The 24,728-nt window shown below is 39.0% G+C and overlaps 1 protein-coding gene across 3 annotated transcripts in view; it reads right to left on the bottom strand.

The window, feature by feature from the left end:
* Window positions 1-24,728, bottom strand: part of LOC136864608 (delta(14)-sterol reductase TM7SF2) — a 378,438-nt gene that overhangs the window by 317,562 nt on the left and 36,148 nt on the right. For all 3 annotated transcript variants that reach the window (XM_068225883.1, XM_067141843.2, XM_067141844.2), the window contains exon 3: window positions 1,975-2,359. In XM_068225883.1, the coding sequence (XP_068081984.1) occupies window positions 1,975-2,359 (385 nt within the window). The remainder of the gene's footprint in view (window positions 1-1,974; window positions 2,360-24,728) is intronic.

Here is a 24,728-nt window from a genome sequence, read left to right as displayed (position 1 = left end):
AATTACTGTACTAACCTGGTGTAATGCCGATATTTTCCCATATTGCCCGTAATGTCTTTTATGATGCTCACTTCTTTCATATCGATTTGTAATATCTTGAGCAACTCCTCGGCTAATGCGGAAATGCTCGAAAAACTCATTTTCATTATACTGAGGAACAGTTTCTTCTGAAAAATACATCGTATTTCAATTATATTTTGTTTCATCTGGTAGCTTTTGTGCCTTCATAAACTATAGGCCTAACGTAACACAATACATAAATAACTAAAGAAAGATGTTTAATTACCATCACCTAAATAATTTTCATTTCTTTTTCTTTTTGCGAAAAATAGTACTTCCTCTTCTTCACTGGATAAAGAGTGTAAAAAATCATCGTCACTATCCATCCTAACCTCAGTAACCAAACAGCTGATTAATTTATTAATGGGAGAAGAGCCCACTTATTCTAAAGACGCATTAATACATGCAATCACCTCTATTCACGGTTTAAACCTTTCAAATGCCATGTGAAAAAAACTATTTCTGACATGTATCCAACAAGGTGCATTTACAATGTTCAAATAATGCACTTGGATAAATCACTGACAAACATAACCTCACGCAACGAAAGAAAACAAATCACACAATTCAAAGACGAGGATAAATTATGCTGGTTCCCCTGTGCAAATGCATTATTTTTTGGATTACTGTACTGTTTGCATTTTTAGATGCTTTGTACTGGCATGGAAAGCGCCCGACGCCTTTAAAACATCGTGGCTTATCGAACGTTCCTATGACGAGGGGATAAAGTTTCTTGCTTCCATGTGCATTGCAACGCACTACAATGTCTACAATGACTGCCATCCCCCACTCTTGTGCGAATCCCCGGCTGGCACGTTCTCCTTCAAAACCATATCACAGTTTGGGTTCGCATTAAAATAAAGCAATGCAGTTTCATCGGCAATGACAATATAGTTTGGTGCCTAAGAATATGAGCCACGTTTTTTCGTCAACTGTCGGCATTGCCAGTGTTCGCGGATTCTGTTTTTCCGCACACTGCCTGTTGCGTGATATAACGGCATTCCTTAAAAGGTTGAATACAAAAGAATTCCAAATTCATTCAACTTGGTAATCATGAAGCGGACTGTAGACCTACCGAAGTGAGTGTAAATGCGGAAAGCTACGGTACCTCTCCACGTTCCGGAACACACGTTCTATTAAGACGCCGATAAATTTTGAGTTGAAATTACTCTGTAACATACTATTGTCTTAAAATCTAAAGGCAGTTTCGAATTAAAAGTCCGAATTTCGGTAATGAGCCGACATTGTACTTCGAATTATCCGTATTTCGAATTAAACAATTTAAATAACACGCAAAATTGTATCTCACGTTTCCGGGAACAAGACCTCCTTCGAATTAGGCGGGATTTTTAATTAACCGATTTTGAATTATCGAGGTTCTACTGTACTATTATTTATTATGCCTACGTTATTGGACTAGCATTGACTCTGTAGGTGATAAATAAACAAATCAAATCCAATAAAAGGTGAGAAGAAACATTCCCAATAATCAAGCATCTTTGACCTCCACCATGCTTCGAAGTGACTGTTTCTGAAGGAAAGAAAAATAATCCAAATATACAGCTTCCTGAAAGCATGAAATGCACATATGAAACACAGCTGACTATCCTATTAATCATGTCAGTATAATCCAATGCATTCTGTATATCAGGGGAATTGGCACCGTCATTCCTAGTTTTTCTATTTTGATGGCTAGCACTGTAGTTTCAAAATTTGTGTCAAAGTAAAGGACCAGACTATTGCAAAGGTAACCAACTTTCAGCTCTAGGAGGATATGGAAGAGGAAGACTGAAAAAAGATGTTAGGTGAAAATATAGTTGCTTAAATAATAAACACAAAGAAGGAAATGTTTGAAATTTAACAAATTATTACAAATATAATATCCAAAGTACACCAGCAGGAAACTTTACTCACCTCCGGACTTTGCAAGCATATCTGTTTGAGTTCTTTCTCCTTCAAGAGGAAATACATCTTGATGAAGAGCTGAAGCTTTTGCTTCTTTGGTATCAACAAAACGTTTTGGTGAAGAGCTTCTTGAAGCCCTTTCAGTGACTGAAGAGATCTCAGATACAGTTTTGGATGAAGCAACCTTGATTTCAACTACCTCAATCTTTGGTCCCACAGATTTCCTGTCCTTAGATTTTCCTCTTGTGCGGACCGATGATCGAGAAGTTTGAGATCGGACCACAGATCGTGAAGGAGATCGACCTTGAGAACGGGATCTATAGGGAGACCTTCCAGGCAAGGTTGGGGTCTTTTCACGGGTTCTTTTCTGAGACGTACTTCGAGGCGACTGGTTCTGAAGAAAGAAAAAATCCAAATATATATTCACACAATAAAATGAGAGATATATAGTAACTAGATTGCCAACACGATGGTGACATAATCATGCTATTCGCTTTCCTGTTATATTACAAGTTATGTCCCTTCGACTTGGACAACAAGGGAAAACTAGACTTCTTTGGCATCAGTATCAAGAATGAAGTCAAAATGCAGTGATATTGGGAAAGAAGAAAAATGCATTGCGAGGTCATTCTCATGATTGCAGTACACAGTTTATGAAATTTATTTGATTTTACATACACATCCGAGTTACCAGAGACAGCTTGTTCCTTCCACTGTAATCATCTCATGTTGTATCAGTATTGTTCCTACCTCCAAATCATTTCACTCTGATGATGTGGTTCTACCCAGGTGTTTGCTAACTAACACTGTATCTCCTAAAAATTGCTTTAGTTCATCACAAGATATCTCCCCTAATCATTGTGGTGGATTGATGAAAATCACTACAGAAGTATCAACGTCAAACAAGAAGGATTTCATCACTGCCCCCGCTGACGTCTGTCTGAATCAACAGGACATGAAACTGGACAGAATTGCATGAATATAATTTTAGAAAAGTGCCAAAGAAGAGACGGAAAGCAGATTCAGAAGACATAAAGAGAATGGGTTGCATCTGAGTAATGCTATAGTAGAAATGAAAAGTGAATGCTAAGGTAAAACCAAACCTGCCAACTTTACAAAACAAAAAATCAGGAGATTTTGATACGAAAATCAGGAAAAATCAGGAGAAACATTATTGGTCAAAACTGCTCATTCTACGTCTAGCACAGTACAGCACTACGATATATTTATAACACTTATTGTCTCAAAGCCCGACTGTTGCTATACAACGCTACAATGCTAAAAATTACACATCTCTATTCCCTCACAGGAAGTATGTGAGTGAGATGATCAGTCTCTGATAATATTTCCAAAAATAGCCAGAATTCATGCTCCACACATGTGAATCAGTCATGCACTTAGATGCCATTACTTAGCAAATGCATAGATGAATATATTGCATCAAGCTTCCATGTGATTATGCGAAGCGCAATACTATCTGTATCAAATAACTAGCTGATGTACTCATGCTTTGCTACGGAATTCTCAGAAAGACTGTCCCTACAGTTTTCCCAACTGAAGTGTCAACATAGGTCATTACAATGACATCAGTACAGCACTATGATATACCGGTATTTATAACACTTATTGTCTGAAAGCTACATTTTCTTACTTTTAACGAAAATAACACGGTGTCGATCTAACAGTTCAAAGTTCCAGAGCTAGAATGACCAGGACGCAGACAGCCGTGAACACTCCTGTGTAATTATTCCGTTTAAGTGTGCACACTGCCCATTCCAATCACTGCCCCAGAGTAGGGATTGAATAGCTGGAATACTATGCTGATCCAGTGTGTTACATACCAGTAGTATCAGAAAATATATGAACCAGAGGAATAGCATGTTAAAGAAGAGCGAGATCTAACTTCCCTGTTACTTTCCGCCAATATTCAGGCAGGCTGTTATACTCAATAACAGTACGCAACAGTAATCTTTCGGAGATAAATGACAGAAGAATACACAAAGCACATCACATCAAACAATGGCCAATGTAATGTTACTGTTGATCATTTTTATGAGCTTTCTATACTGCAGGCCTTCACATTTAGTTTTCTTCTGACTCTGTAATATTAGAGCATCTAATGTAAAGTGAGTCCTCCTTTCTTTCATGACTCCCTCTTGTGTTATTATTCCAGCAATCGTTCCTTCATGACTTTTTTCTCATTCTTATAATTATCTTCACAATTTAATTTAATTTTAGTTAGTATATTAATTCCTAGGAATGAACTCGATGGATGAAGCTGTACGCATAAACCGGCTTCGGTGGTGGGGTCATGTGAGGCGAATGGAGGAGGATAGGTTACCTAGGAGAATAATGGACTCTGTTATGGAGGGTAAGAGAAGTAGAGGGAGACCAAGACGACGATGGTTAGGCTCTGTTTCTAACGATTTAAAGATAAGAGGTATAGAACTAAATGAGGCCACAACACTAGTTGCAAATCGAGGATTGTGGCGACGTTTAGTAAATTCTCAGAGGCTTGCAGACTGAACGCTGAAAGGCATAACAGTCTATAATGATAATGTATGTATGTATGTATGTAGTATATTAAAACTGAATAAGACATAAATAATCGGAAATTGTATTCTCTATTACTTAGTTACATAGTAATTTTCAATATGACTAAGATAGGTAATCAAAAATTAAATTTCTGGCACCTTCCCCTAAATTACCATTTCGTGAATAAAATTATGTATAGCATAGACTGTAGTTCCTTATTCCCTGACATAACATACCGATTTTCATTAAATTCTGTTCTCCCATTTTCTCGTACCTCGGTGCTTATATGGACTTGGCAACAAAAATCCAAATTCATGAATATCTCTTATCATAGCCGGTTTGGTAAAAATGTATAAGACAAACGATACGAAATTTAATAATATATAACTTTAGTTATATAGTATTTATCAACAGGATCAATAAAAATATAAATATTTGAGAATTACATCTTAGGCCTTCCCCTAAACTACCATTTCACTCAGCGTGAATAAAATTATTTATGGCCTAGATTATAGTGACCTATTCCCCGACTTTATATACTGATTTTCATTAAATTATCTTCGGCCGTATTCTCATGATGGGCGTACATATGTACATACATACATGCATACATGTATACAGACAGAAATTACGGAAAATTAAAACTTGCATTTCCCCTTGTTACTGTGGTCACGGCCGGTACGGAGATATTCTTTTTTAATTCTGAGCAATGTGCATACAAAACTCTTATATTCTATTTATATTGAGTTAAATTAGTTAGAATTTTCTCCAAATGGCTCCTAAAATCTCAAGAAAAGTCACTAGTCTTTATTGAAATTCTGTCACTAAATTACTAAAAAAGACTCCGTATATAATGACTAGTCTCTAGAATCGTCTAGACTGATGTGAATGAACACAAAAATAGCACGCAAGAACGAGAGATTGACAATCGATATACGCGTCGCGATATACAGGTTTCAATAAACATCGTACATTCACGCACATTAATGAACGTCAATACTTCGTTTGAAAGCGGCCAATGAGCAAAGAACTTCTGGCCACTGGCGTAAAAAAAAGCTGAAACAGCGGGATTTGAAAACAAATGTCTGAAGTTCACCAAAAAATAAGCTAAAATCGGGAGAAATAATAGAATAATCGGGAGGTGGGAAAAACTGTCGAAAATCGGGAGTCTCCCGCCTAAATCTGGAAAGTTGGCAGGTATGGTAAAACTGTGTTTACAGATGGTAGAAAGCATGGCTGGTTTGGTAATGTATGAAAAAGAAGTATAAAAAATGTCTCCGAATAAGAACTGTATGTATAGCAAAACGAAAAGACCAAAAATAACATGGCGAGGCTAGGTCAAGCAGTAGGGAAAAGTTCTCTAAACTGTAAAAAAAACACCTTACAAAGGGAAATTTGTTTTGGATAAATCAAGCAAACTCACTGTAGATCCAATGGAACCACTGGACAGAATTTTGTAAATCTTCCTAATGTAAAAGGAAATACTGTTCTGGGTGATTTCCGACAAAAGAGTAGCGTTACAAAAATGTTGCAATGTTTGGGTTGGGAAGAACTGAGAGAAAGAAGAAGAGCTGCTCGACTAAGTGGTATGTAAACTGTATATAGGATAATATCTTTTGTTTATTTCCACCTATTCAATACATTACAAGAAGTTGGCATTTATTTTAAAACATTATTCAGATGAGACATGTTTCGCCTCTCACTGTGAGGCATCTTCAGTCATTATCAAAAACCTTATTATTTTACCAGGCATCTGGTTAAAGATATTCAAAAATGTGTTTGATGATTATAAGAGAGGTAAGATTTACGTTAGTTATAAACATGTTCATGAAGTAACTAAAAATCCAATATATTGATAAAAACATATGTAGTTCTTTGTTGAATAGGACTTGTTTGATTCTACTATAGTAAGAGAAGGTGGCTTGAAGCCGTAGTCTCTTACTATAGTAGAATCAAACAAGTCCTATTCAACAAAGAACTACATATGTTTTTATCAATATATTGGATTTTTAGTTACTTCATGAACATGTTTATAACTAACGTAAATCTTACCTCTCTTATAATCATCAAACACATTTTTGAATATCTTTAACCAGATGCCTGGTAAAATAATAAGGTTTTTGATAATGACTGAAGATGCCTTACAGTGAGGGGCGAAACATGTCTCATCTGAATAATGTTTTAAAATAAATGCCAACTTCTTGTAATGTATTGAATAGGTGGAAATAAACAAAAGATATTATCCTATATACAGTTTATGAAACTTTCAATACGGACGAAAAATGATTTTCATCACTTGTAATAAGTGGTATGTTCCGAGCTGTCAGCGGAGAGATGGCGTGGAATGACATTAGTAGACGAATAAGTTTGAATGGCGTTTATAAAAGTAGGAAAGATCACAATATGAAGATAAAGTTGGAATTCAAGAGGACAAACTGGGGCAAATATTCATTTATAGGAAGGGGAGTTAGGGATTGGAATAACTTACCAAGGGAGATGTTCAATAAATTTCCAATTTCTTTGAAATCATTTAGGAAAAGGCTAGGAAAGCAACAGATAGGTAATCTGCCACCTGGGCGACTGCCCTAAATGCAGATCAGTATTGATTGATTGATACTTATACTAAAGTCCTTAACAACCTAGCTGGTATGGAGAAGAGCAATGAGGACAATGAAATTTATCTTGAGAAATGGTGAGGGTGGTATATACAGTATTTACTCGCGCATTGGACCTCCCCCCCCACTTTTACAACCAAAATGGGGGAGATGGGGTCCAATATGCAATAACCTCAAATTTTGTGCAAAGAACACACAACTTCTAGGCTATAAAGAACTAAAAATAGTACATGTAAACATTCTACACCAATCTTTAACAAACTGCTGAATGTATTCTGAGTTTTACTGGCCATTTTCATCGGAATGCAGTATTTCTAAATTTAAAAAGACAATAAATGTTTAACACATGACTTTTAGGCCTCTTATATAAAATAAATACAGTCAGTTTTAGTTACTCTCATATTATGTCACCTATTTCATCTCTTTAACTCCTCTGATGAGGTTGACATCAGGAAGAGCATCCGATCGAAAAAACTCGCTACAAAGATTCGTCTCACTTCATACTCGACCCCGTAGAGAAAAAGAATAAGGGAATCGTATTCTGCAATATTAATACAAAGACAGGGTGGTGTTCTGTCTCCTCTTCTTTTCATCACTGTGATGAACAAGATTCAGAGAAAAGTTCACCAAACCATTGGATGTAAGAGAATGAAAGTTATATTGTTCGCGGATGATATATGCTTGTGGGGAGACTCTAAAGAAGATCTTCAAGGACAAATAAACTCCTGGGCAGAATCAGCTAAAGAATATGGACTCATCTTCAGCCAAGAGAAAAGTGAGGTTATGGTCATGAAGAGATACAGGCAACCAATGCGACACATTGAAATGGAGGGGAAACAGCTACAGATGAACCATCAATTCAAATATCTTGGAAGTGTTATCTCTGATACTGGTTCTATAGATAAGGAAATTTCCCACAGAATTCAGGCAGGTAGCAACTTTTACAAAATAGTTAAAGACATAATATGGAACTAGAAAATACCAACAAAATGTAAGAGAGTCATATATGAAACTTATTACGTACCAATTCTGACCTATGGTTGCGAAACATGGACCATGAGAAACAAAGATGTTAGTAGAATGCAGGCAGTAGAAATGAAATTTGTCCGTAGCATGATCAGCAAAACACGGAGGGACAGAGGCCGTAATGAGGAAATCCGCAAGCAGGCTCAAGTTGTAAGACATCAGGACAAAATAACAGTGCAGCGACTGAGATGGTATGGACATAAGCGACGCATGGGTGATAACAGATTACCAAAAAAAATGTACGATCTAAAACTTGAAGACAAAAGACCAAGAGGGCGACCAAGACTCAGGTACAAGGACATAGTGAAGATTGACATTCAACAGAGAGGACATACTTTGGAAAGCATTGAAGAAGGAGAGAAGTTCAGGGACCGCAACTGGTGGAGAAGCCTCGTTTGCCGACCCATCGCTTAAGATGGAACGACGTGGGATATAGTATAGTAGTAATACAAACAAAATTAATGGCCAGTCATTTGTCTCTGTCAGGCCTATTAAATGATCACATTGTTAATCATCTCACCTGCTATATTAATATGAACAACCGTGAATATTTCTTAACTAAAGTAAACTGTTGCGAATGAGGAAACAACATATCAGACCCACATAACATTTCCACAGGCGCAAAAATACAATTTTGAAAGAAGCCAGATGGAGGACCTGACTGCCTCAAACGAGCAGACACAACACATCACTCAGAAGGTGATTCAAATATTTATTACACATGAACAAACACTAAACATTTACACATATGTACAACAAAATATAGAGGTACACCAAAATCCGTGTACTGCTGTCTGTCGCCATGTTCAGACTGACAATATTAATGAATGCAGAAGCATGTTGCCAACTGTGATGATGATGATGCTTGTTGTTTAAAGGGTCCTAACAACGAGGTCATCGGCCCCTAATGGTACGAAATGAAATAACAAAAAATTCAAATTCATCCACTGACTAAAATAAAATAAAAAATGTCATGAAGAATGAATGGATGGACATGAAACATACAAAAAAAAAAAAAAGCAAACAAACAAACAAAAACAGTGGATCAGACTCAAAAAGAAGGTAGTTAATTAGAGTATTATTGACCAAGGGACCATTTATAAAGCACAATGATGCTTGATGTCTGAAGAGGTGCTAAATTCACGTCTAAGGCCCACAGAATGGTACATGTCACGAGTAAAGTAGAACCATGGTATTTGTCATTCTGGGGTACTGATCAAAAGTAGCAAAGACTCACGGTGGTCCACACAAGACGGTACTACTCACAAGTATTGCAATTCGTACAGGGAACGCAGACCTATGGTGTTTCTCACACAATGGCGCCATCCATAGCCAACGCAAACTGGTAAGGCTCCTCACCTACGTGTACTAGTCACGGACGCCGGTATTCCCGTGGTGTTCCTGACATAGTGGTTACCAATCACAGGCAACGCTGACCCACGATGCCGCGCATATAGCGGTACAACTCACAGGCTACGCCCACACCCGCGGTGTTGCTCACATGGGTACAATGCACGGGTACTGGAATCCACCAGGCCAGGCTTTTTACTGCAACTAATCACAACCTATTTTGTACCAATTTAGTGATACTACTCGCAAGTACATGCAACCCATGGTGTTCCCCGCATGATGGTACGAATCAAGAGTAGTTTCATGGTTCTAATTCAATCATCCCTTGGTCGCCTCTTACGACAGGCAGGGGATACCGCGGGTGTATTCTACATGTGCGTCCCCCACCCGCAGGGGGTAGTGTGTTTTGTCCACGAGAAGTATTTTATATCCCTCAAGTCCGCCAGCAAGCCGGTTAGGACCCCCCTATCCGCCACCTGGGACGCGCCACGTGGGAGTATCACCTCTCCCCCTGCTACATCTGCGTAGCAGGTTTGTGGCGTTGCCAACTGTGACAAATGACGAATGAAAATGCAGCAGGCAACTTGGAAACACAAAAGCTGCAATATACTCCCCCAGCTGAGGGATCTCAACACTCAAAATCAAAGTCAAGTGTCTAATGCACAATCACAGACAAACGAATTTAAAAAACTTCAGATACAACACATACAAATACACAACTTATACAAAATCTTTGGGCAATGGGCACAATTTCACTATGGCACGGCGCAAGAGACCAGTCCTTGTCTTTACACTGACCACACGAGTAATATTATAATATTATCACAACCAGGATGGAGCTCCTGGATTATACCAGTCTTCCAAACAAGAGGAGGAAGGTTATCCTCCCTTAGATACACCGTATCTCCCACAGTTGGAGTAACTTTCCTATAGAAGACTATTTACAACTTTGTTGGAGTGATTGTATATATTCCTTTGACCACCTCTGCCAAAATACATGATACAGCTGTTGCACCAAATTCCATTTAGTTAGACAGGAGCAGGAGCTGTTGGATATGTCTGGAGAGGGGACAGAGGTCAATCGTCTCCCTACTAGAAAATGTCCAGGTGTCAAATAGCATTGATCATTGGGGTCGTCAGTCATTGAACAGAGAGGTCCCGAGTTCAACACAGATTCAATTTGATACAAAAGAGTACTCAGCTCTTCAAAATTAAGAATGCATTTTCCTATGGTCCGCTTCAAAAGTGATTTTGCAGACTTTATTCCAGCCTCCCAAAGCCCACAGAAATGAGGACTGGAGGGTGGAATAAACTTCCAATTCACGTTCAAATTAGATGAATATTCTTGTATTTCAGTAGAGCTATCTTTAATAAATCTTAATAACTCATTGTTGGCTCCAACAAAATTTAATCCATTATCACTCAAGATGAGATTTGAAAATCCTCTACGCGCCATAATTTTTTTTTGTATTTTTTTTTCTTTTGTTGCTTGCTGCTTTACGTTGCAGGGAAGGGCTAGGAGTGGGAAGGAAGCAGCCCTGGCCTTAATTAAGGCACAGCTCCAGCATTTGCCTGGTGTGAAAATGGGAAACCACAGAAAGCCATCTTCAGGGCTGCCGACAGTGGGTTTCGAACCTACTAACTCCCGAATGCTGGATACCGGCCGCACTTAAGCGACTGCAGCTATCGAGCTCGGTCATAAATATTCTAAATGCAGGGAGGAAGTCCTGAGTCGGTAGACTCTTCACAGTTTCACAATGTATCACCTTAGTGACAAGACAAACAAAGAGAGCAATGTATGCTTTAAACTTTATTTTACTCCTCGGGTTACCACCCTTTATGCTGACTGGGCCACCGTAATCAAGAGAAAACATTTGTTAGAGTAAAATACCTCGAGACAAGTGGTCAGCTGGATTGCTGTGGGTAGGTAGAAGTTTCCAATCAGAGACTGAAGTGGGGGACTGAATTCCATCAACTCTTATTAGCTACAAAGGTTTTCCAACAATTGGCAGGTTTCTGTAACCAACACAGAACTATCGTGCTGTCAGTCCAGCAGTATGTGGAGAAAGAAATGTGCAATTTCAGAGATTCAGTGACCTTACTCATAAGGCAAGAAAGCAACAGTGCAGCACAAAGCTCTAACCAGACAATAGACTGCTGTTTCAAAGGAGCAACTCTCGATTTAGAAGTCAACAGGATCACTGATACCTCATCATTATCATATACTGTCCTAACATACACATAAGCATCAGAGGCAGCTTCTGAAGTGTCAGAAAAGCCATGGATTTCAATAACCTTATTCTTAGCAAAGGGTATTACATTTATTTGCACTCTTGAGTTCATTAAGCAAGGGGAGCTCACTGTAGATAACATTCCAGGTTTCAATAATATCAGATGAAGGTTCTAACGGATCATCCCAATCGATTTTCAATTCCCAAAGAGACTGCAGGATCAGTTTGCACTTAACCACAGCACATCCTAACAATCCAAGGAGATCAAATATGGAAGCAATGATAGTGAGAATGCTTCTCTTAGTGACTTCCTTAGGTGCTTTCTTCGAACTTATTTGAAAATGAAACTCATAACATTTAGGATGCCACATAATACCTACTGTTTTAATAGCTCCATCCTTAGTGCAGTTACAAGGTGACAACATTTCCCTATCCTCTACAGGGACACAGGCACTAGCTTCTGGAAAATTTGACGTCCACTTTCTAAGATGAAAATGTGCACTATCAAGCAAGAAAAGCTTTCTAACTGAAGCTCCTTGGCTTCTTCAACTGAATTAGTCGTCAACATAAAAATAAGAGTGAATGATCTCTGATGCAGTGGGGCGAGATTCCTTGTGTTCATCAGCAAGGTGAACAAGACATTTCATAGCAAGAAAAGAGGCAGAAACTTGTATCGTATGTAACAGTAGGAAGACGGTAGTCCTTGATTTCTTCATCAGTACAGTAGGTTCATGGTGTGGGTTAGGGTAGTCACGTCCTAGTTCATGTACCATGGGCAACGGCTGAGTGGCCTAGTAAGTTGTCCTGAGAGTCGGGATACCAGTTGCTATGGAATGGAAGTGGGCATCTCAGACATATTCTGAGTCATGGCCCTCCTTGTGCTCAGGCAGCTAGACTACACAATTCACCGGTGGTCCATAACCCGTTAGAGGAGAGATCCTCACTTGGACTATGTGCAAGTAGGGTGGCATCCTGCTTCATGAATTTACCGAGCTCAGAACATTTTAAGCAAGCCTCGGACCTATGGGAGTAACGGAGTCCCACTCCCATCTGACAGGCGAGGGACTCCTTGGAAACAACTTGGCAAACGAAATGGAATTCGATGGAGGGATATCAATATTAATGGGGCTTATGGAAGAAAGAAAGTAGAACTCGCTGAGTCAGCAAAGAGGATGCATCTGGATGTGCTAGGAGTAAGTGATATTCGGGTAAGGGGAGATAACGAGGAAGAGATAGGAGATTATAAAGTGTACTTGATGGGTGTTAGAAAGGGAAGGGCAGAGTCTGGGGTAGGGCTCTATATCAGGAATACCACTGCACGCAACATAGTTTATGTTAGGCACGTAAATGAATGAATGAAGGATACGAAAGGGTGATTGGTAAATGTGGGGAAGATATGGAAGTTAATGGGAATGGGAAGCGTTTGCTGGACTTCTGTGCTAGTATGGGTTTAGCAGTTACGAATACATTCTTCAAGCATAAGGCTATTCACCGCTACACATGGGAGGCTAGGGGTACCAGATCCATAATAGACAATATCCTAACCGTCTTCGAATTCAGGAAATCTGTTAGGAATGTACAAGTTTTCCGGGGATTTTTCGATGATACAGACCACTATCTGATCTGTAGTGAACCAAGTATCGGCCAAGGGTACAGAAGGTGAAATCTGTCTGAAAACGAATAAGTGTTGAAAATCCCCAGGAAGAGGAAATTAGACAGAAGTATATGGATATGATTAGTGAGAAGTTTTGAACAGTAGACAGTAAGAAGTTCAGGATATAGAAAGGGAATGGGTGGCATACAGGGATGCTCTAGTAGAAACAGCAAGGGAATGCCTAGGAACAACTGTGTGTAAAGATGGGAAAAGGCAAACATCTTCGTGGAATGATGAAGTGAGAGCAGATTGTAAACGTAAAAAGAAGGCTTATTAGAAATGGCTCCAAACAAGCGCCGAGCCAGACAGGGATTGGTACGTAGATGAAAGAAACAGAAACAAATATAGTAGAACCTCGATAATTCGAAATTGGTTAATTCAAAATCCCGCCTAATTTGAAGAAGGTCTCATTCCCGGAAACGTGAGACACAGTTTTGCGTGTTATTTAAATTGTTTAAATCGAAATACGGATAATTCGTAATTCGAAGTACAATGTCGGCCCATTACTGAAATTCAAACTTTTAATTCGAAACTGGCTTTACATTCTAAGACAATAGTATGTTACAGAGTAATTTCAACTCAAAATTTATCAGTGTCTTAATAGAACGCATGTTCCGGAATGTGGAAAGGTAGCGCAAAACGTAAATACTCCAGAATAGATCTATCTGGTTTGGTTTTCTTGGAAAGCTTTGACATTAGAAGAGCTGAAGGCATTTATTGGTGTAATAATTAACATGGGGATGAACAGTAAGGCAGAAATGCCAGATTATTATCATTTAGACTGGTTGGATACGCAAGCATGTCTCCATCCAAGCATTTGCTTTGAACGCTTCCACACACTCGACATACCGTTAAGAAAGTGAAAAACATGATTTTGTGTCATGTACAGACCATACATTCATTAATTTTGTAGCTTCTTCCTGTATATATTGTTACAACCAGTACTTAACACCAGGTTTTAAAATATGAAGAATGCTGACAGAAATAAATACGAGTTGGGAGAAATCAGGACGTACAAATAATTTGAGTGGAAAGGGTTAAGGAACGCCGCAATATCACGCAACAGGCAGTGTGCGGAAAAACAGAATCCGCGAACACTGGCAATGCCGGACAGTTGACGAAAAAACGTGGCTCATATTCGTAGGCACCAAACTATATTGTCATTGCCGATGAAACTGCATTGCTTTATTTTAATGCGAACCCAAACTGTCTTATGGTTTTGAAGGAGAACGTGCCAGCCGGGGAATCGTACAAGAGTGGGGGATGGCGGTCATTATAGACATGGTAGAGCGTTGCAATGCACATGGAAGCGAGAAACTTTATCCCCTCGTCATAGGAAAGTTCGATAAGCCACAATGTTTTAAAGGCGTCGGGCAATTTCCATACCAGTACAAAGCATCTAAAAATGCAAACAGTACAGTAATCCAAAAAATAATGCATTTGCACAGGGGAACCAGCATAATTTATCTCCGTCTTTGAATTGTGTGATTTGTTTTCTTTTGTTGCGTGAGGTTATGTTTGTCAGTGATTTATCCAAGTACATAATTTGAACATTGTAAATGCACCTTGTTGGATACATGTCGGAAATAGTTTTTTTCCCATGGCATTTGAAAGGTTTAAACCGTGAATAGAGGTGATTGCATGTATTAATGAGTCTTTACAATAATTTGTGACGCGGCAAGTTTTTACATTTCTGAAGTACGACAGAAGTGCCATGGCGAGAAATCATACAAGGATAGTCATAGGAAAGTTCGATTTTAAGGGCATCGGGTACTTTCTGTGTAAATACAAGGCGTCTAAAATGCATACAATATGAGGTTCTTTCCAACACAGTCCATGTACCAGTACATGGTCACCTTGCGCATGCGCAATACAAAAGATCCTTTCCAACACAGTCAAAATTGCGTCCACGTATTTGTCAGTGTACTGCAGTCAGGCGTTCCAACAAACTCTTCGCATCAATCCCTGGCGGTCGGAACTAGTCCGCAGTCTAAAGCATGTACTGTGCCGTACATTTCTGTGACATGCGCAGAAACACTATCGTTACCACCTGCTGTACGCTGATTTCTTTGCAGTTCCTTAATCAGCCGTTTTTATGCACATGGCGGGCTCTTCTCCCATTAATAAATTAATCAGCTGTTTGGTTACTGAGGTTGGGATGGATAGTGACGACGATTTTTTACACTCTTTATCCAGTGAAGAAGAGGAAGTACTATTTTTCGCAAAAAGAAAAGGAAATGAAAATTATTTAGGTGACTGTAATTAAACATCTTTCTTTAGTTATTTATGTTTTGTGTTACGTTAGGCCTATAGTTTTTTTTTTTTTTGCTAGGGGCTTTACGTCGCACCGAGGCCTATAGTTTATGAAGGCACACAAGCTACCAGGTGAAACAAAATATAACTGAAATACAATGTATTTTTTCAGAAGAAACTGTTCCTCAGTATAATGAAAATGAGTTTTTCGAGCATTTCCGCATTAGCCGAGGAGTTGCTCAAGATATTACAAATCGATATGAAAGAAGTGAGCATCATAAAAGACATTACGGGCAACATGGGAAAATATCTGCATTACACCAGGTTAGTACAGAAATTGCCGTTACTCCTATTCCCTAGAGTTCATGAACGAGAATCCATTCCAACACAACCCAATCGTGTATCAATCCCGGAACCGATACAAAGTCAGCACATGTGTATACAGCGGTATATGGATGCGTCCATGTAATGACAGCAAACTGCGTGTTGGAAGGAACCTATAGTAATCCAATGAATAAAGCACTTGCACATGGGAGCCAGCATAAATTTCTTCTCTTCTTTGAATCGTGCTTACTTTTTAATCTTTCTTTCGCTGCGTGAGGTTATGTTTGCCAGTGAGATATCCAAGTGCATTATTTGAATACTGCAAATACACCTTCTTGGATACATTTTGAAAATAGTTCTTTTCTCATGGCATTTGAAAGGTATAAACTGTGAAACAAGGTTAACTGCATGCAGTAACGGGCCTTAGAATATTTTGTAACGCAGCAAGGGTTGGTACTTCTGAATTGCGAACTGGCGGTTAATTCGAAATCACGTAATTCGAAGTCCGATTTTTGAGTCCCAACGACTTCGAATTAACGAGGTTTTACTGTAGTTGTTGAATCCAAAAAGAAGTCGTGGGAAGATTTTGGTAACAACCTGGAAAGGCTAGGTCAACCAGCAGGGAAACCTTTCTGGACAGTAATAAAGAATCTTTGGGAGGGAAAAACGAAATGAACAGTGTTTTGAGTAATTCAGGTGAACTCATAATAGATCCCAGGGAATCACTGGAGAGGTGGAGGGAATATTTTGAACATCTTCTCAGTGCAAAAGGAAATCAACCTTGTGATGTTGCGAATAGCCAAGCTCATGGGGAGGAGGAAAATTATGCTGGTGAAATTACGCTTGTGGATGTGGAAAGGATGATAAATAAACTCCATTTTCATAAAGGAGCGCCAACGGCCGTAGCCGTGTTGAAACACCGGATCTCGCGAGATCTCCGAGGTTAAGCAACATTGGGCGTGGTCAGGAGTTGGATGGGTTGCCATGCGCTGCTGGTGGAGGTAAGGGAATGGAGAAGCGGAAAGGAACTGGCCACCCTACGCACGTAAACTCCGGCTCAGGAACACCTCTGCGGAAGTTCGGACCTGCCTTCGGGCAGAATAACCCTTACCTTACCTTACCTCATAAAGCAGCAGGAACAGATGAAATTAGACCTGAAATGGTGAGGTACAGTGGGAAGTCAGGGATGAAATGGCTTCATAGATAAGATTGGTAAGATTAGCAAGGAGTGTTGGTAAGGTACCTTGAGATTGGACAAAAGCAGTAATTGCACCTATCTATAAGCAAGGGAACAGGAAGGACTGCAACAACTATCGAGGTATCTCATTGATTAGTATACCAGGCAAAATATTCACTGGCATCTTGGAAGGGAGGGTGCGATCAGTTGTTGAGAGGAAGTTGGATGAAAACCAGTGTGGTTTCAGACCACAGAGAGGCGGTCAGGATCAGATTTTCAGTACGCGCCAGGTAACTGAAAAATGCTACGAGAGGAATAGGTAGTTGTGTTTATGCTTCGTAGATCTAGAGAAAGCTTATGACAGGGTACCGAGGGAAAAGATGTTCACTATACTGGGGGACTATGGAATTAAATGTAGATGGAGTGTACAGATCGGGAAAGGGTAGCACTGATGTGGATTCAGAACTATTTGATAGGATAGTCAGCTATGTGGGAAACGACATGGAAAGAAATGTGATTGTAGCGGGAGATCTGAATTTGCCAGATGTCAATTGGGAAGGAAATGCGAACGACAGAAAGCATGACCAACAAATGGCAAATAAGTTAATATGGGAAGGACAGCTGATTCAGAAAGTGATGGAACCAACCAGAGGGAAAAATATCCTGGATGTCGTGCTGATAAAACCAGATGAGCTCTATAGGGAAACTGAAGTAATAGATGGTATTAGTGATCATGAAGCTGTTTTTGTGGTAGTTAAAAATAAATGTGATAGAAAGGAAGGTCTTAAAAGTAGGACTGTTAGGCAGTACCACATGGCTGATAAAGCAGGCATGAGGCAGTTTCTAAAAAGTAGCTATGATCGGTGGAAAACGGTAAATATAAATGTAAACAGACTCTGGGATGGGTTTAAAGAAATTGTTGAGGAATGCGAAAACAGGTTTGTACCATTAAGGGTGGTAAGGAATGGTAAAGACCCACCTTATTATAATAGAGAAATAAAGAGACTAAGAAGGAGGTGCAGACTGGAAAGAAATAGAGTTAGAAATGGCTGTAGAAGTAAGGAGAAATTGAAGGAACTTACTAGAAAATTGAATCTAGCAAAGAAGGCAGCTAAGGATAATATGATGGCAAGCATAATTGGCAGTCATACAAATTTTAGTGAAAAATGAAAGGGTATGTATAGGTATTTTAAGGCAGAAACAGGTTCCAAGAAGGACATTCCAGGAATAATTAATGAACAAGGGGAGTGTGTATGTCAGGATCTTCAAAAGGCAGAAGTATTCAGTCAGCAGTATGTAAAGATTGTTGGTTACAAGGATAATGTCGAGATAGAGGAGGAAACTAAGGCCAAAGAAGTAATAAAATTTACATATGATAACAATGACATTTACAATAAGATACAAAAGTTAAAAACTAGAAAAGCGACTGGAATTTATCAGATTTCTGGGGATATACTAAAGACAATGGGTTGGGATATAGTACCATATCTGAAGCACTTATTTGATTATTGTTTGGTCAGAGGAGCTATACCAGATGAATGGAGAGTTGCTATAGTTGCCCCTGTGTATAAAGGAAAGGGTGATAGACATAAAGCTGAAAATTACAGGCCAGTAAGTTTGACATGCGTTGTATGTAAGCTTTGGGAAGGCATTCTTTCTGATTATATTAGACATGTTTGTGAAATTAATAACTGGTTCGATAGAAGGCAATTCGGTTTTAGGAAAGGTTATTCCACTGAAGCTCAACTTGTAGGATTCCAGCAAGATATAGCAGATATCTTGGATTCAGGAGGTCAAATGGACTGTATCGCGATTGACCTGTCTAAAGCATTTGATAGGGTGGATCATGGGAGACTACTGGCAAAAATGAGTGCAATTGGACTAGACAAAAGAGTGACTGAATGGGTTGCTATATTTCTAGAAAATAGATCTCAGAGAATTAGAGTAGGTGAAGCTTTATCTGACCCTGTAATAATTAAGAGGGGAATTCCTCAAGGCAGTATTATCGGACCTTTATGTTTTCTTATATATATAAATAATATGAGTAAAGGAGTGGAATCGGAGGTAAGGCTTTTTGCGGATGATGTTATTCTCTATAGAGTGATAAATAAGATACAAGATTGTGAGCAACTGCAATGTGACCTCGAAAATGTTGTGAGATGGACAGCAGGCAATGGTATGTTGATAAACGGGGTTAAAAGTCAGGTTGTGAGTTTTACAAGTAGGAAAAGTCCTCTCAGTTTTAATTACTGCATTGATGGGGTGAAAGTTCCTTTTGGGGATCATTGTAAGTATCTAGGTGTTAATATAAGGAAAGATCTTCATTGGGGTAATCACATAAATGGGACTGTAAATAAAGGGTACAGATCTCTGCACATGGTTATGAGGGTGTTTAGGGGTTGTAGTAAGGATGTAAAGGAGAGGGCATATAAGTCTCTGGTAAGACCCCAACTAGAGTATGGTTCCAGTGTATGGGACCCTCACCAGGATTACCTGATTCAAGAACTGGAAAAAATCCAAAGAAAAGCAGCTCGATTTGTTCTGGGCGATTTCCGACAAAAGAGTAGCGTTACAAAAATGTTGCAATGTTTGGGTTGGGAAGAATTGAGAGAAAGAAGAAGAGCAGCTCGACTAAGTGGTATGTTACAAGTAATAAATCTAACTTTAGGCTAAGATTTATTTTCGGCTGATGATGCTTACTACTGTTAAGCGAAACATGTCCCATCTTACAACGCCTGTTGTAATGTTTATTTCCTAAATATAGGAAAGATAAGTATTGGAAAGGTGGTGTTAACTATTATTCTTGTTTTAATGTTCATAAGTGGTATGTTCCGGGCTGTCAGCGGAGAGATGGCGTGGAATGACATTAGTAGACGAATAAGTTTGAATGGCGTTTATAAAAGTAGGAAAGATCACAATATGAAGATAAAGTTGGAATTCAAGAGGACAAACTGGGGCAAATATTCATTTATAGGAAGGGGAGTTAGGGATTGGAATAACTTACCAAGAGAGATGTTCAATAGGGATGTAGGCGGAGAAAGTTCGCGCCAGATAGCGCTCGTGTACTACTGGGTAAGCGCAAGGCGATCGTCTTATGTTTCTCCCAGTCAGCTGCGAGAAATATACAGATTGTGACCGAGTTTCCTAAGCTAAAGCCTACTATATATTCTCTAATTTTACTCCAAGACTATATTAATTATTTGTACAGGTATATCCCCTAGTATATTATGGACGATTTTCAGCGTTTAAGCGTTAAACAGTTGCAAAATGAGCTACGGACCAGAGGCGCTAAAACTAGCGGGAGGAAGGAAGAATTAGTACAGCGGTAATTACAAAATTCTAACACGCTTTATTATCTAAATAATAAATAGGAGTCAGCATGCCTTTTCCTAAAGAATACAATTACTTGATTATTGTACATTGAGAAATATATAAATATACCTCCACAAGACTTAAATCATAAATAGAGATTTAAATACGCATTTACTCTACTTGCATATAGTCTTCAATTCACGTTTTTTTTTTAGGTTGATGGCTTACATGAAACTGCAGATACAGCCTTGTCCACCACCAAAGGCATATGAATTTCTTCAGTTTCCTAGTACCGGTTCCTTTGAAGAATTGACTATCATCCATAAGGTGAAGATCACCATCACAAATGTGCATTTGATGGATTATTTTGTATTTAGAAAATCGGAAATAGATGGAGCACCCGTTTCCAACTACAAATAATTGTGTGATGCTGGATACAGACTTTTCAGTGAAAAGTTTGTTTTGTTTATAAAATGTTTTTTTCAATCAGATGAAATTCTAATATGCAGTGCTGTGAAATCCGAGTACACAAAACATAAGAGCTATAATTTGAAGCTTATTTTAGGAGTACCTGGTGACATTATAGGAGCGGAATGTGAATGTGTTGCTGGAGCAGGCCCCGAGGCATGTTGTAAGCATATTGCTGCTGTAAGCTATGCATTAGAGCACTTCTCCAAGACTGGTATTGTTCAGTGTTCAAAAACATGCACCCAAAATTTACAAACTTTTCACCATCCCCCTTCCAAACGGTTGAGGCCAGTTAGCCCTATGAAAGTGGAATGTCTGCCCTTGGAACAAGTTTTCTAGGAACCCTGCCATGATGTTAGGCCATTGTCAGGAGTTAATCAGCCTGGATATCAGCAATATGTTGAAGGTATTGTGAAAAGTTCCCAACATAAGCTTGCTTTTTCTTTTGCTCTAAAAAAAGAACAGGCCAGCTGCTTTGATGTCATTCATGACCACCATTATGGTGTGGATCCATGTGCGACACAAGCTGAAAATCTTGTAAGAGTCAACGATGAGGAAAGGAAGAAAATTGAGGAAAATACTAGACAACAATCCCAGCAAAGTCTATGGTTCAAAGAGAGGAAATATCGTTTGACAGCAAGTAATTTTGGGAAAATCTGTCACTCAAAAACACCTAAAGCCCTAGCAAAATCCTTATTCAAGGGAAGTTTGTTTTGCTCCAGTGATATGAAATGGGGACTTCAAATGGAAGACTCAGCAAGGGACAGATATTCTCAGCTAACAGGCCATGTAGTCCAAAAGTGTGGCCTCATTATTCATCCTATCAGACATTATCTGGCAGCAACTTGTGATGGATTAATTGGACAGGATAGAGTCTTGGAACTTAAAGGGTTGCCAAGTAATAAAAATGAAGCTATTTCAATCAAATGTGTTCCATACTTGGGTGAGAGCAGTGGTGCAGTGATACTCAAGAAAAATCACAACCATTACTTCCAAGTGCAAGGCCAGCTGTTTGTTACAGGCAGACATTATTGTAGCTTTGTTGTGTACACTGCTGTTGACATGCTAGTGTTGGAAATAAAGAGAGATGACATTTTCATTCATGAAATGGTGGCAAAATTAGACAAGTTTTACCATGAATATTTTGTTCCAGTCATCCTAACCTGACATAATGGTTTTCCTGAAATTGCATAACATAAAACATACAAATATTATCCTCCCTGAAAGACGAATTTTACTGACATGCAATTTTGACTGCAGTATTTTGTATGTTTTAGCAAGTCCTATAGCCCGTTCTATGTGTATTCTTTTAGAGGCTATCCTCCTTGTTTCAATGTTTTCTGATGGAGTAAACTGCCTTTTGCCTTTCAGAAATGGTGGGATATTTAATGTTACACCTTTAGTGCATAACAGATCCTGAATGTTGAACCCCCTATCTGCCATAACTGAATCTCCTTCTTCCAAGAGATCCAACATTCCTGATCTGATAAATAACTGCCTATCTGATATTGCCCCACCATATGCATCAGATATGAAACTTATGAAACCAGATGGATTTATACCTATTAATACCTTTGTTGTGTTTGCATTTTTGTATGTAGAAAATGTAGCTTGCTGTGCTGTAGGGTTCTTAGGTTTTGCTATTGTAATCTCAGTTGCATCAATCATTACTCTAGTCGAGGGGTATTTCTGTCTAAAAGCAAGGGGGCTGTTTTCAAGGACAGTTTCTCTATCAGGCCATATGTTCAACTCTTTAAATTGGCAGTACATGAAATTAATCCAAACATTAAATATTCTTCCAACAGTAGTTTTATGGATTCCAAAGTTAAGGCCTAGTTCCTGGTCAGATTTGTTAGTCCTTAGCTTCATAACTGTCAATAAGAAACACAGTCTGGGTTCAAGAGGGAATATCTGTAAATTGTATCTGTTTTCTCCCAAAACAGCAAACACCAAATTAAAATGTTGGACATCTGCAAACCCTGTATAAAGCAATACGGCATCAGGATTATTCATTATTTGCTCAACAACCAAATTACCTGTAGTATTTGTCTGAGTACTGACGTCTATGAAAATGGGAGTCACAGATGTTACATTCACTTCTTCGGGTATATTCACGATTTCTTCCCGTACTTCAATGGGGATGATTTCTGAAGATTCCAATATTGTAAGCTTATCGTGGTAATCCGGCGATTTTCTTGTGTATGGCCTCTTCCTTCTTTTTGTTGTGTTCGTGGTCCATGGGAAAAGCGATGGAACAGCGCCCGGTTTTAATCTTGCTCTCTCACCTTTAAATAGAAACAAATTCTGTGGTTGTTATCGAAATGCCTAATCACTTTATAGGTAGAAAATACGAATTATTTCCGTTCGTAAGTCGCACTTACCCAACAAAGTTTTCGTGAAGTCTCCGGGTTGAAAATGATGGGAACACACTTTAATATTTTCGGTCAGATTCTTCTCACTGAAATGTTTCCTTCTAATAGTATGTAACCATTTCTTCCTCATTTCTTTATTTTGTGGAAACTGATGAAACGAAAACGAGCTTCCCTGATTTTTACAAAGAGGAACACTGCAATAGCTCGGCATAGTCACGAAAATAACAATTTAAACAACTTAAATTCGTGGATATTAGCGGCATGAGTACACAGGAGACAAATGAAGAGCGCCTTGCGCTTACCCAGTACAACAGCACTGCGCTCTATCGGTGCTAGTTCTATACATCCCTATAAATTTCCAATTTCTTTGAAATCATTTAGGAAAAGGCTAGGAAAACAACAAATAGGGAATCTGCCACCTGGGCGACTGCCCTAAATGCAGATCAGTATTGATTGATTGATTGACAATTGGGCTTCAGTGAGAATTGATGGTAGAATGAGTTCTTTGTTCAGGGTAGTTACAGGGGTTGGACAAGGCTGTAATGTTTCACCTTTGCTGTTCGTAGTTTACATGGATCATCTGCTGAAAGGTATAAAATGGCAGAGAGGGATTCAGTTATGTGGAAATGTAGTAAGCAGTCTGGCCTATGCTGACGACTTGGTCTTAATGGCAGATTGTACCAAAAGCCTGCAGTCTAATATCTTGGAACTTGAAAATAGGTGCAATGAGTATGGTATGAAAATTAGCCTCTCGAAGACTAAACTGATTACAAGTTATAAATCTCACCTACTGATGTCAGTAGGTAAAAAATTCAATAGAATTGACTGTCAGATTGGTGATACAAAGCTAGAACAGGTCGATAATTTCAAGTATTTACGTCGTATGTTCTGCCAGGGTGGTAATATATTAAGTGAGATCGAATCAAGGTGTCGAAAAGCTAATGCAGTGAGCTCGCAGTTGCGATAAACAGTATTCTGTAAGAAGGAAGTCAGCTCCCCGACAAAACTATCTTTAACCTTTTCACTGCCGAGTTTTGATGAACAGACAAGCCCTCAGGGCCGGGTTTTTCTAAAGGAAGAAGCACCTTTACAGATGCCTTATTACTGATACTATTAATGGAATCCATATCATCCTCATAGCCCTGCAGCCCAGTACGGAGTCGGGGATGAAGTGAGATTATATTTTACACCGTATTTTTATGGCTGGATGCCCTTCCTGATGCAAACCACTGTTGAGAAGATAATGAATATGAATTGAATGATGGTGAATGAAACTGGGTAAGGAAGTGGAAGGAATCGGCTGTGGCTTATTAATAGGAAATGTCCCGGCATTTGCGTGGGAGTGCAAAAGGGAAACCACAAAAAAACAAAAAATTCTCATTACAGCTGATGGTGGGGTTCGAACCCACTCACCTGGCGAATGCAGAGCTTGACTCCATAGCCGTA

Source organism: Anabrus simplex, chromosome 2 (assembly GCF_040414725.1).
Source record: "Anabrus simplex isolate iqAnaSimp1 chromosome 2, ASM4041472v1, whole genome shotgun sequence".
In the NCBI taxonomy this organism is placed as follows: domain Eukaryota; kingdom Metazoa; phylum Arthropoda; class Insecta; order Orthoptera; family Tettigoniidae; genus Anabrus; species Anabrus simplex.
Note: the sequence above shows the minus strand (reverse complement) of the source record. Positions and strands in the feature narration are given on the sequence as shown.